The sequence below is a fragment of the Carcharhinus amblyrhynchos genome, chromosome 24 (assembly GCF_965287045.1).
Source record: "Carcharhinus amblyrhynchos chromosome 24, sCarAmb.v2.hapA, whole genome shotgun sequence".
Classification (NCBI taxonomy): Eukaryota; Metazoa; Chordata; class Chondrichthyes; order Carcharhiniformes; family Carcharhinidae; genus Carcharhinus; species Carcharhinus amblyrhynchos.
The window spans coordinates 29,648,698-29,662,688 of NC_137347.1; the positions used below are offsets into that span (position 1 = coordinate 29,648,698).

The following is a 13,991-nucleotide window of genomic DNA, read 5'->3' on the forward strand; positions in this document are numbered from 1 at the left end:
TCTTTCCAGTTTAATAATATCCTTTCTATAATAGGGTGTCCAGGATTGCACACAGTATTCCAAATGTGGCTTTACCAATGTCTTGTACAACTTCAACAAGACGTTCCTACTCCTGTATTCAATGTTTTGCTCGATGAAACCAAGCATGCCGAATGCCTTCTTCACTACTCTGTCCACCTGTGACTCCATTTTCAAAGGGCGATGAACATGTACCCCTAGATCTCTTTGTTCTATAACTCTCCCCAACGCCCTACCATTAACTGAGTAAGTCCTGCTCTGGTTCAAACTACCAAAATGCATCACCTCGCATTTGTCTAAATTAAACTCTATCTGCCCTTCGTCAGCACATTGGCCCAATTGATCAAGATCCCATTACAATTAGAGATAATGTGAAGATAGGATTTATCTCCAGAAGGACTATGCGATGGTCACTCATGGACACATGCATCTGTGACAGGTAGATTGATGAGGAGACAGTCAAATAGGTTTTTCCCTCTTGATTCCCTCAACACCTACCGAAGACCCAGTCTAGTAGTTACGTCCTTTAGGACTTGGCCAGCTCAGCCTGTAGCCGTCTGCTGAATCACTCTTTGAGATGGATGTAGAAGCCGCCCACCCAGAGTATATTATGTGCCCTTGCCACCCTCAGTGCTTCTTCCAAGTGGTGTTCAACATGGAAGAGTACTGATTCATCAACTGAGGTGGGCTGAAGGTGGCAACCAACAGGAGGTTTACTTACCTATGTTGACCTGATAACTTGAGACTTCATGGTGTCCAAAGTTGATGTTGAGGACTCCAACGGCAACTTCTTCCCAACTATTCTATTGCACCAGCACTACTGGTAATGATGATGGGAGTGACTGGGACATTGTCTGCAAGGTATGACTCCATGAGTTTGAGCATGTCAGGCTTGACAGGTTTGTGGGACAGCCTTCCCAATTTTTGCATGAGCTCCCAGAAGTTGGCAAGAAGGACTTTGAAAGGTCAACAGGGTTGGATGTGCTGTTGTCATCAGGGTCTATTCCTTGTAGGCTTTGTAGCAGTTTGTGTGGTAGCAGTAGCGTGCTAATCCATTTCAAATGGCATTTAGGAGTCACACGTAGGCCAGACCAGGCAAGGACAGAAAACATATTTCCCTAAAGGAAATCAGATGTGTTCATAGTCACTATTGCCAAAATTAGCTTTTGATTGAATCTAAGTTCCACCAGCTGCTGAGATTGTTTTTGAACCCATTAACCTAGACCTCTGGATTACTCATCCAGTGCCATTACCCCAGTGCAACCATCTCTCCCAGGATTGTGAGCAAGAAAATGGAAATTGTTATTGACCACTTCTTTTAACCAGATGCAAAACATTGGGTTAGAACGGTTGAATAGAAGGAAGGGACACCGATATTTCCAGCATATCAACTCCTTTAAGATGAACAGTGAGTTCTGGACCAATGTCTTGCCCAACATTTGTCCCTGAACCCACAACTTCAGAGAATTGGACTAATCGGTTACTTAACTCATTGTTATTTCTGGATTTCATGAGACACAAAATAGTCTCTGTCTTTAATCGCAGTGACTGGAGAGTGCATTTTACTGTATGCTAAGCACTGAGATATTTCTGAGAGACATGATGAGGTATGGTGTAAATACACATCTTATTTTCTTTGTGTGATTCTTTCCAAAGGTATGGAAAGCTGTGAGAGATCTCCCCACCTTCCTTCTTCCCTTTCTTCGACATCCTCGAACCTCTTAAAAGTCAGCTTCATCTTTTACCCTTTGGTGGTGTCCCAATTCAGCACATGAAGCCTTTCCTAAGTTCCTCAGCGAACAATCATATTGTTTTAAACTTTTCTGTGGGCATGCTGTAGTATGCTCCCTGACAAAGCTTCAGCTATGATGTGGAGATACCAGCATTGGACTGGGGTAACCACAGTAAGAAGTCTCACAACACCAGATTAAGGTCCAACAGGTTTATTTGGTAGCAAAAGCCACTAGCTTTCGGAGTGCTGCTGTTTCATCAGGTGAGTGATCAGTGGTAGGGACGATGAGGATGGGGGTGGTTGAAGGCAGGAGATCACCTCCAAGAATACTCCCAACCAGTGTTGGCAACCCTAAGCTCAATGGATGACTCCTTTCCTTGCCTGCCTGTCACTTGTCTGCTGCAGTGAGTCTGCAGTTTGAAGTCTATTTCTTTAATGATGTCTTCTTAGTACTATTTGAACTGGAAACATGATGAGAATCATAGAATCCCTACAGTACAGAAGGAGGCCATTCAGCACATCAAGCCTGCACCGACAACAATCCCACCCAGGCCCTATCCCTGTGACGCCATGTATTTACCCTGCTAAGTCCCCCTGACACTAAGGGGCAATTTACCATGGCCAATCAAACTAACTGGCACATCCTTGGAGTGTGAGAGGATACTGGAGCACCAGGAGAAAACCCACATAGACAGGGGTAGAATGTGCAGACTCCACACAGACAGATAAATATACTGCCCAATGTGAGAAATTGAGAGCAGGATTTTACAGCCTCGCTCGAGCGAGACTGGAAATTCCTGCCTGAGGTCAATGGAGATTTCCATTGTCAGACCCTTGCCCACTCCAATTCTGGGTGGGCAAGGTAGTAGATTGTGGCCTATATGTCTGTTCTGTGTTGACTGATCTCAACCAAAGGACCACAGTTGGTCCCAGTGCTCATTGAGCTAGAGAAGGGAAGCTGGAAGTAATCAGCCAGAGTTCCTATTTCTGATCTCCACCCAGTAACCCAGGACTAGAAATTGATTGAGTGTAGAGGCTTGTTGAGGGTGAGATTGTTTGCTGTGCCATTGTTGTAGTGTGTCCCGTTGATAATCACTGCCTTTGACAACCTTGAGTCGCTGTGTGGAGTTTGCACATTCTCCCTGTGTCTACGTGGGTTTCCTCCACTTTCCTCCCACAGACCAAAGATATGCAGGTTAGGTGGATTGGCCATGCTAAATTACCCCTCAGTGTCCAAACAAGATGTGGAGGTTAGTGGGATAAATGCGTGGGATTATGAGGATAGGGCTCTGTTGGAGAGTTGGTGTAGGCTCAGTGGGCCGAATGGCCTCCTTCTGCACTGCAGAGATTCTTACGATGAAAGGAGTGTCAGCTGGAATACCAGAGGGTAGTCCAGATTTGTGTAACTTTAACTCAGCACAAGTAATGAATCCAGAGAGAGGACCCTTAAATTCCTGATACTGTACTTCTGTGAAAAGCATTGTTTGGTTGCCAAGTTAAGTTTGTTTTATTTTGCTTCCCCCTAGGCGGCTTGCATCCCAGTTCTGCTCAGTAATGGCTGGGAGCTACCGTTCTCTGATGTCATTGATTGGAGCAAGGCTGTTGTGGTGGGTGACGAGAGGCTCCTACTCCAGGTAAGTCAGGTACCGAATGGACTCAGCAGCACTTTTCACTGAGCCATAGCTCCTAACTCATTGTACTCGACCTCTGTCTGTGCACTCAAATGATGAACAAAATCACTTAATTGCTGTCAGTTCTGAAGCAGCCTAAGTTAATTCACCACATGTGGCCCTTTCCGTTACAAGCCCCTCTTGACATTGTCTATTCAGTGTTTCCTTGGCCTTGATGGATTTTGTGCTGTGTGTATTACTTTGTGCAGGACAATAAAAGGTACACAATAAGAACATAAGAACAAGGAGCAGGAGTAGGCCATCTGGCCCCTCGAACCTGCTCCGCCATTCAATAAGATCATGGCTGATCTCTTTGTGGACTCAGCTCCACTTATCCGCCCATTCACCATCACCTTTAATTCCTTTACTGTTCAAAAATGTATCTATCTTTGCCTTAAAAAACATTCAATGAGATAGTCTCAACTGGGCAGGGAATTCCACAGATTCACAACCCTTTGTGACTCAGTCCTAAATCAGGTCCCCCTTATTTTGAGACCATGCTATTCTAGCAATTTCCATCTTTGAAGCATTCCCCCAAACAATTGCAGCCATCTTTCTTGGGCCTTCTGTGCTGGCAATGCTTCTTGTTTGATCCACATTCTTATTCATGTCATTCTTCATCTTTTCCATCTCCACACTCACAGTATTTCTCTCAACCTCAGTTGTTGGCATCTTTTGTTCATCAACATTTCTTATGTTCCAACACTCAGATCTTTATGAGAAAAGTTGACGCATGAGGTCCTGTATGGTATCAACCCGCCTATTTCCAAATAATATAAAAACATCAAGGAAATGTCAAAGTTTTGGTTAGAGGACCGCGGTGTGTTAGCAGCGACAAAAGTTTTAAGTCACACTTCTCTCGACCATGGGGCAGCATTTTCCATGCAAACTACCACAAGTGTCATGGCAGTGGAGATATAGCCCACCACTGGCTGATAGCGGCATCCTTTGACCCCAGTGCTATCAATGGGGATTCCCATTGAATGCCCTCCTCACCACCTGGAAACCCGTGGCAGGTGTACACTGTCGGTGGAACCAGGAGATCTTGCCAGCGTGAGCGGCTGGAAGGTTGTGTGCAGAGATACAGTCACCGTTTTGAGAAGCAGCAGCACGCTTTGGTGCATGTTGACCCTGAGGGTTTGTCAAAACGCACAAAAAAAAAGATTGCATAGAGTTACATAGAATATACAGCCCAGATGCAGGCCATTCAGCCCAACCAGCCCATGCTAACCAACTACCTCAATCCTTCAGGAATGCACTTCAATGGTGAATTGCCTTTATGTTCAATGGTCATCCCAGGTAATATGACCATGACTGGAGTGACAGTCCCTTGAGTTCTGTCTTTACATCTAATCTCCGCATTCTAGGCCCATGTCCAAGTTGTTCAGTTTCTCACCTGGTGAAGTACGCTTGATAGACTAAGTGTGCTTGACTCCCACTTTTTGTTCTAGTCAGCATCTCTTCATTAATGAAAGGACACCTTTCCTGTACAAAGTAACTGAAGACAGACGAGTTAATAGAAGGACGGCCAATGGGTTGAATCTTTCAGTCAGCCTGACTATCCTCAATTTCACAGAACACTACACACATTCTTTATTCAATCTCACACACTGACAGTTTGGACATTACCACCCTTGTTTATTGCTATTGATTTCATCTGGTCATTATTGGCTAAAAGTTTCATTCTTTGTTGCTTCCCTAGCTGCTTGAAGTTTTCTCCCCCCCAACATGCCAACAACATTAACCAACTTCATCTGCCTCATCCAATTGTCCATTTTTCATGATCAAAAACAGATAAGCTGTCTGATTATCGGGTCTGAGCCTCTCATAATGTGTACAAGGAAAACACTGTGGATGCTGGAATTCTGAAATCTAAATAGCGCGTACTGGATATAATCAACAGGTTTGGCAGCATCTGTGAAGAGAAACAGAGTTCGTGTTTCACATCTAAATAACCCTTCTGAGTTCCACAGAAGGATCATTAGATCCAAAATGTTAACTCTGTTTTTCTCCACAGATGTTGTCAGATCTGCTGGGTTTATCCAGCATTTTCTGCTTTAATCTCTCCCATCTTTCAGCAGGGGACAGCAATCAGGAGTAGAAATCCTAGCTGATTTCCCATCCCAGGTACAGGGACAATAAGGTCAATTAGTACCTGATCTCGCACCAGCTATCTCCCAGAATCCATTCTGGGCTTTTGCATCTAGTTCATTTCCACAATAAGTAGCTCCCGCACCTAGTGGTGTTAGCTGTGTCTCAGTGGCAGCACGTTAACATTTAAGATAGGAGGTTGTGAGTTCAAATCTCACCGGAGCATTGTATCTGGGGTTGACATTTTTGCAGTACTGAAAGAGTGCTACGCTGTCAAAAGTGACTTCCCCCAGATGAGAAAACTGAAGGCTGTAACTATAGTAGGGGCTTCATCTAAATAGTACGCTCTGAATAGCAGTTTCGATTGATTATCTCCAAATAGAGGAGGTGATGACATCGTGGTATTATCGCTGGACTATTAATCCAGAAAGTCAGCTAATGCTCTGAGGAGCTGGGTTCGAATCCTGCCACTGCAGCTGGTGGAATTTGAATTTAATTAAAAAAAACCTGGAATTAAGAATCTATTGATGGCGATGAAACCATTGTTGATTATCCAAAAGACTCATCTGGATCACTACCGTCCTTTAAGGAGGGAAATCTGCCATCCTTACCTGGTCTGGCCTACATGTGACTCCAGGGTCACATCAATGTGGTTAACTCTCAACTGCCCTCCAACGGCCACCAGGGATGGGCAATAAATGCTGGCGAGCCAGCGATGCCCTTGTCCCACGCATGAAGACAAAAAAAATTGATTCATTTAATTCATGCTACTGTAGTTGTTTAAACAGAACTAGAGGGCACAGTCTCAAAATAAGCGGGGTGGGGGGCTGCAGTTTAGAACGGAGTTGAGGAGGAACTTCTTCACTCAAAGGGTGGTGAATCCCTAGAATTCTCTACCCATTGAAGTGGTGGAGGCTACCTCGTTGAATATATTTAAGTCATGGGTAGATAGATTTCTGATAGACAAGAGAATTAAGGGTTATGGGGAGAAAGCGGGAAAGTGGAACTGATCCACTTCAGATCAACCATGATCTTTTGGAATTGGTGGGGCAGGCTCGAAGGGCTAGATGGCCTACTCCTGCTCCTATTTCTTATGTTCTTAGTAATCAAACCTAGCTTAAATTGGAATTTCCACAAGTTGTTGTTGTATTTTATAATTTGAGGAATGTGGGCACTCCGTTCTTGAGAATAATCGAAGCGGTAATGGGCAGGTATTTGGTCTCTCCAACAATCAAGGAACAACATGGCAACCTATTAGATTAAACCCATCAGTGTAGTGAATGGTGCAGGTAATTAGCCTCTGCTGGAGAGTGTACCAGCCAGCAGATGGTGAGAGGGGTATGTCCTAACAGACTGTTTCTGAGTAGGTCTTGACGGTGCAAACTGAACTAAGAGCCTCTCCGGTTCCACTTTGCAGGTTCCATCAACAGTCAGATCCATCGATAATGATAAAATCCTGGCATTCCGACAGCACACCCAGTTTTTGTGGGATGCTTATTTTTCTTCTGTAGAAAAGATTGTATCAACCACGTTGGAGGTAAGTGATGCAACCTTCATTATTGATCTTTTTTTAAAAAAACAGCTGCGACCCTTCACTGTCTTTTGGGGAATGTCTTAACGGTTAATATTATTTTTGGCAACCTTGGTAGATTGGGAACTAGGTGTTGGTGGATTTGTGCCAAGACTGTGCCAGTGAGCAGTAATGGATCAACATGCACCCATCAGAGCCCAACTCATTCATCTGGTTATCTCCTATTACAGGTACAGGATGCTTGCTGATTCATCCCTGTGTCTGGCCTAATGGCTTGATGAGTGACCTGGCACGTTTCATTATAATAAAGGGACTTGAAGTTGATTAAAACCTTGCACTTCCATGTACTTTAATTAGCTTTCTGGCCCTGGTTCCAGTATTAAACATACGGAGGCTTTCATTACAAGCATAACTCTGGTTTCCTGTAATTGTCAGGCTGAGGAAAGGTTGGAGTTTTAAATTGGCAGACTGACCTTTGTTAGAACACTTAGTTCATTTAGCCTGCCTGTTCCACCGGATACACAAGATCTATTCATCAGATGTAAAGAGGAGACTCAAATTTCCCAGGCTGGTTTCCCAGCAATATGCAGATAGTTGGAGAGAATAATGAAACTGTAACTTGAGAAAGGGATTTACACTGTAAGATTACAGCCATTCACTCACTGCATAAAAATCACTCTTGAATAACGCACTCTCGTAACATACAATATGTTGCTCAGTCACAGCATGAGAAATAGGAGCGGGAACAGACTATACGGCTCCTTGGGTCTTCTCAACCATTCAGTAATATCATGGCCGATCTACCTCAACTCTACTGCCCTATTTCCATTTGCCTAGACTTCCTTAGGGCAAACGTATTATGCCAAGCAATGCATGTATGTATAATCCTCTTTCTAAAGTGGAGTCGTGCGTAATCCAGTCTTATCTGTTTAAGACTGTGGAATATAATTTTTGCAAGTAGACATGATCTGAGGTCAGTTAGGTTCTAATTTGTTCTCCCCTCCTTTTAAGTTGCTCATTTAAACCGCCCTCATTGGCCACCTGTTCTAATTTATTGATTTATTTATTATTGTCATAAGTATGCCTACAATGCAATGAAGTTACTGTGAAAATCCTCTAGTTGTCACACTCCGTCGCCTGTTCAGGTGCACTGAGGGAGAATTTAGCATGGCCAATGCACCCTAACCAGCACATCTTTCAGACTGTGGGAGGAAACTGGACCACCAGGAGGAAACCCACGCAGACACGGGGAAAACTTGCAGACTCCACACAGACAGTGACCCAGGCTGGGAATCGAACCTGGGTCCCTGGTGCTGTGAGGCAGCAGTGCTAACCCCTCTGCCATTGTGCCACCCTTATATAGTATTCCTCATCTGATTCAGAGTTAAATTTTGTGCAATAACTCACCTACAAGATGTTAAAATGCAGGTTGTTAGAAACTGGCAGCTTCTTACTTCAGTATAGTGGTAATGAAACCACATAGGGGCAATGGGGATTTTGCCTGTCAGTTGGATATCCAGCACGAGACCTGGACGAGATGAGGAGGAATTTCTTCAGCCAGAGAGTGGTGAATCTGCAGAATCCTTCACCACAGAATGCTGTGGAGGCCAGGTCATTGAGTGTCTTTAAGACAGAGATAGATAGCTTCTTGATTAATAAGGGGATTAGGGGCGATAGGGAAAAGGCAGGAGAATGGGGATGAGAAAAAGAACAGCCATGATTGAATGGTGAAGCAGACTCGATGGGCCAAGTGGCCTAATTCTGCTCTTATGGTCTTATGTGCTGCTTCCTTTGGGGAAGACCATGAACCAGTCAAACAGTGGAGAGACCAACAAAAGGCCTTTTCCCAGTATCAAGGCTCCGGAAGTAGAGATCTTACCTCCAAAGTAGCGGGCAAGTCAGAGGTAGGTACCTCTTTTGCTTAGCAGCACCACAGGGGCGGTAGTGTCTTACTACAGGGAAGACACCCACCAGAGGCCCAGGATGATGGAGTGACCTGGGCCATAGGTACGTGATGGTGGGAGGGGTTTTGGGAGGGTGGGGGAGGCTGCAATGTAGGAGGATGCAGGGGAATGTAGGAATGTCAGTGCAACAGCAGCAAGAGTGTAACTTTCAGAAGCCCACACCCCTCCCTTCCCCAATGCCATGTCCCTCAACCGGACATCAAGTGGCTTTGAAGGAGAATCATAAAATCATAGAAACCCGACAGTGCAGAAAGAGGCCATTTGGCCCATCGAGTCTGCACCGACCACAATTCCACCCACGCCTTATCCCCATATCCCTACACAATTCCCTGCTAATCCCTCTAACCTACACATCTCAGGACACTGAGGGGCAATTTCAGCATGGCCAATCAACTTAATCCGCACATCTTTGGACTGTGGGAGGAAACCGGAGCACCCGGAGGAAACCCATGCAGACACGAGGAGAATGCGCAAACTCCACACAGACAGTGACCCAAGCCGGGAATCAAACCCGGGTCCCTGGAGCTGTGAAGCAGCAGTGCTAACCACTGTGCTACCGTGCCACCTTGCCCTCACCCCAAGAGAAAACAAATAGCCTGCATTGGTTTGCTTGTCATGCACACTGCATGGCACCAGGCTTGCCCACGGCTAGATTAATACCTGTGATAGCAGGAAGATTATCTTCTATAGTCATTAATTGAATGCTTTACAGCCTCAATTAGCAATGAGGGTGGGCAAATCATGTAACCAATCATGACATTGGAATCTGTTATGATCTAACCAATGGGAACATGCTGTGAGGCTCAGATAACCAATGACAAAAATGATGTGGTGGTCAGCTGACCCGGTATAAATAGAAAACAGATGGTGATTGTGGGAAGCTTTTGTGGCCCAAGTGGTAGTGCAATGGTGTTTCGTTATTAAACCTTTCTCTTTGATTTACTTTGTGAAGTTAGTTCTTTTATTGCTCGCAACTGAAGGACCCTTACTGCCAGGTGAACACTGTTCTTCCTGGCCTTCCTGTCTCCCAACGTGCCACTGGAAAGTGCAGGAGATTCTACCCCCATTTTACTGAACCAGAGGGCTGGCTAATAACTCAAAGAGCGTGAGTTCAAAACTCATCATGACAGTTTCAGAATTTTAATTCAATTTCAAAAACTCTGCAAGTATAAGTTGGCATCAGCTGGTATTGAAAATGACTGATGAAACTGCCAGGTAAATATGATATCCTTTCGAGAAGGAAATCTGCTGGGCTTACCTGGTCTGGCTTGCTTGCTGCTCACGCCCAACACCAATATGATCTGTTCTTAATTGCCCTCAAAAGTGGTCTCATAAACACATTCAATTATGCCCCACCTTCTGAGGGCAACAAGGATGGACAATAAATATCTGCATTGCCCTTGATGCCCACTTTCTGAGAATGCATAAGGGAAAAGGAAATCCTCAGTCCTTTCCCAAGAGCATGAGAAGCAGCAGGAAATCATCAGCATTCATTTTTTCTCTCTAAATTGCCATGTGCAACAGTTGAAATGTGATGGACATGTCTTGATATATTTACCTACATACTAGGGAATTATCCATCACTCTCACCTTGAGGAATATTATCCCAGTATGTTTTTGATACCTTGCATTATCAAGCCCACTAATTTATGACAATTGAATAGAAATGTATCAAATCTTACAGCATAAAATTAAGAACTTAAGCTGAACTGGTCTATGCCAGTGTTTATTTTGCCACATGAGTCTCCCCCCTCCTTAATTGCTTTAAACTTGTTATTATAAGCCTTCAATTTTCTCCCTCATGTATTTATCTAGCCTTCCCTTAAATACATCGAAGCTATTTGCATCAACTACTCCACGTAGCAGCATGTTCCACAGGCTGACGCTGTCTGGCTAACAATGTTTTTCTGAATTCATTAGTCAGATTGTGTTTCTTGCACAGTTTTATGTTCGTGCTGGTGAATCTTTTGAACTTGGAGATCATGATGGTGTATAAATTTGTACATGATGTTTGACTGATTACGAAGGATGGAACGGAAAGGTGGATAGATGTCAGACGCAGTGAATAAATTGAGAGATGCTTTGTCACTATCTGTCTGACAAAGAAATAAAAGATTAAATATTCTTGTTATGAATGAATAGTTAACTGTAGAATGAGAATCTCTGGTTGGCATGGGATATTATCATAACAGCTACATATCAGTTCAGATACATTTTCTCCAACTAAGACCAAAGTCATTGTCCTCTGTCCCCATCACATATCCTGTTCTCCAGCCTTCCAAACCTTCCCTTGGCCAATGAACAAGACTGTTCACAATCTTTGTGTCCTAACTGACCATAAGGAGGATAGCAAATGTTGTCCCCTTGTTCAAGAAGGGGAGTAGAGACCATCCTGGGAATTATAGACCAGTGAGCCTTACTTCTGTTGTGGGCAAAGTTTTGGAAAGAATTATAAGAGATAGGATTTATAATCATCTAGAGGGAAATAAATTGATTAGGGATAGTCAACACGGTTTTGTGAAGGGTAGGTCCTGCCTCACAAACCTTATCGAGTTTTTTGAAAAGGTGACCAAAGAGGTGGATAACGGTATGGCAGTTGACGTGGTGTATATGGATTTTAGCAAAGCGTTTGATAAGGTTCCCCATGGAAGGCTATTGCAGAAAATGCAGATGCATGGGATTGAGGGTGATTTAGCAGTTTGGATCAGGAATTGGCTAGCTGATAGAAGACAGAGGGTGGTGGTTGATGGGAAATATTCAACCTGGAGTTCAGTTACAAGCGGTGTACCTCAGGGATCTGTTTTGGGGCCACTGCTGTTTGTCATTTTTATAAATGACCTAGATGAGGGTGTAGAAGGATGGATTAGTAAATTTGCTGACGACACCAAAGTTGGAGGAATTGTAAACAGTGAGGATGGATGTTACAGTTTGCAGAGGGACATAAATAAGTTGCAGAGCTGGGCTGAGAGGTGGCAGATGGAGTTTAATACGGAAAAGTGTGAGGTGATTCACTTTGGTAAGAATAACAGGAGTACAGAATATAGGGCTAATGGAAGGACTCTTTGTAGTGTTGACGAGCAGAGAGATCTCGGGGTACATGAGCATAGCTCCCTGAAAGTTGGCACCCAGGTTGATAAGGTTGTTAAGAAGGCGTACGGTGTGTTAGCTTTAATTGATAGAGGGATTGAATTTCGGAGCCGTGAGGTCATGTTACAACTGTACAAAACTCTGGTGCGGCCGCACTTGGAGTATTGCGTACAGTTCTGGTTGCCACATTATAAGAAAGATGTGGAGGCATTGGAAAAGGTGCAGAGGAGGTTTACCAGGATGTTGCCTGGCATGGTGGGAAGGTCTTATGAGGAAAGGCTGAGGGACTTGAGGTTATTTTCATTGGACAGAAGAAGGTTACGAGGTGACCTGATTGAGGCATACAATATGATCAAAAGATTGGATAGGGTGGACAGTGAGATCCTTTTACCTCAGATGGTGATGGCTAACACAAGGGGACATAGCTTTAAATTAAGGGGTGGTAATTATAGGACGGATGTCAGAGGTAGGTTCTTTACTCAGAGGGTAGTAAGGTCGTGGAATGCCCTGCCTGCAGCAGTTGTGGACTCGCCAACTTTAAGGGCGTTCAAATGGTCAGTGGATAGGCATATGGATAACATTGGAATAGTTTAGGTTACAGGGTCACTAGATTGGTTCCACTGGTCGGTGCAACATCGAGGGCTGAAGGGCCTGTACTGCGCTGTAATGTTCTATGTTCTATGAGCTGCCAGTTCCATATCCTCAACATCATCAAGACCCCTTACTTCCAGCTCCATAAAGCATCATCTACCTCTGCCTCTGCCACAGTTCATCTACTGCTTAAACCCTCATCCATTTGTTACCTTTCGACTCAAGTATTCCAATGCTCTCCTGGTTGCTTCCCACCCAGCACCTTGTGAAAGCTTCGACGTGTCCAAAACTCCACTCTTTAGATCCTAACTTCCACCGAGTCTCATTCAGTTGTCCCCCTGTGTTCACATTGGCTCTAGGCCCCACAATGTTAAAATTCTCATCCTTATTTTCAAACTCCTACACAGTCTCACCTCATTTCTGTGACCTCCTCCAGCCCTACAGCCAAAGTGCCTGCCTTCCTTCAATTCTGGCCTCTCACAAGTGCTCAGTTTTTATAACCCCATCATTGCCACTGTGCCTTCAGCTACCTTAGCCCTAAGCTTTGAACTTCAAGCCAGTTTACCTCTCTACCACTCTCCCCTCCTTTACGACATTCCTTAAAGCCTACTTTTTTGACCAAGCTTGTGTTCATCTGTCCTGATATCCTGTTCTGTGGTATAGTGTCCAATTTTATTTGATAGCATCCTGATACATTTTACTATGTTAAAGGTACAATATAAATTGTTGTTGTTGATCGCTTGGGAGAATAAAGTAGGAAAGATCCAGGTCTTCATACTGTTGAGAGGGCAGGACTTATTCAGTTAATGGTAGGGCATTGGGGAGAGTTACAGAACAAAGACATCTAGGGGTACATGTTCATAGCTCCTTGAAAGTTGGAGTCACAAGTGGACAGAATGGTGAAGAAGGCATTCGGCATACTTGGCTTCATAGGTCAGAACATTGAATACAGGAGTTGGGACGTCTTGTTGCAGTTGCACAAGACATTGGTAAGGCCATACTTGGAATACTGTGTGCAATTCTGGACACCCTATTATAGAAAGGATATTATTAAATTCAAAAGACCACAGAAAAGTTTTACCAGGATGCTACCAGTACTTGATGGTTTGAGTTATAAGGAGAGGCTGGATAGACTGGGATTCTTTTCTCTGGAGCATAGGAGATTGAGGGGTGATCTTACAGAGGTCTATAAAATAGAGGGGCACAGATCAGCTAGATAGTCAATATCTTTTCCCAAAGGTAGGGGAGTCTAAAAGTAGACGGCATAGGTTTTGGGTGAGAGGGGAGAGATACAAAAGTATCCAGAA

At 44.1% G+C, this 13,991-nt stretch overlaps 1 protein-coding gene across 1 annotated transcript in view; it reads left to right on the forward strand.

Annotated features, from left to right (window-relative positions):
- Positions 1 to 13,991, forward strand: part of LOC145357741 (exostosin-1-like) — a 257,169-nt gene that overhangs the window by 193,725 nt on the left and 49,453 nt on the right. Inside the window, exons 3-4 of the mRNA XM_080211185.1 lie at positions 3,277 to 3,384; positions 6,929 to 7,048. Coding sequence (XP_080067311.1) covers positions 3,277 to 3,384; positions 6,929 to 7,048 — 228 coding nt within the window. The remainder of the gene's footprint in view (positions 1 to 3,276; positions 3,385 to 6,928; positions 7,049 to 13,991) is intronic.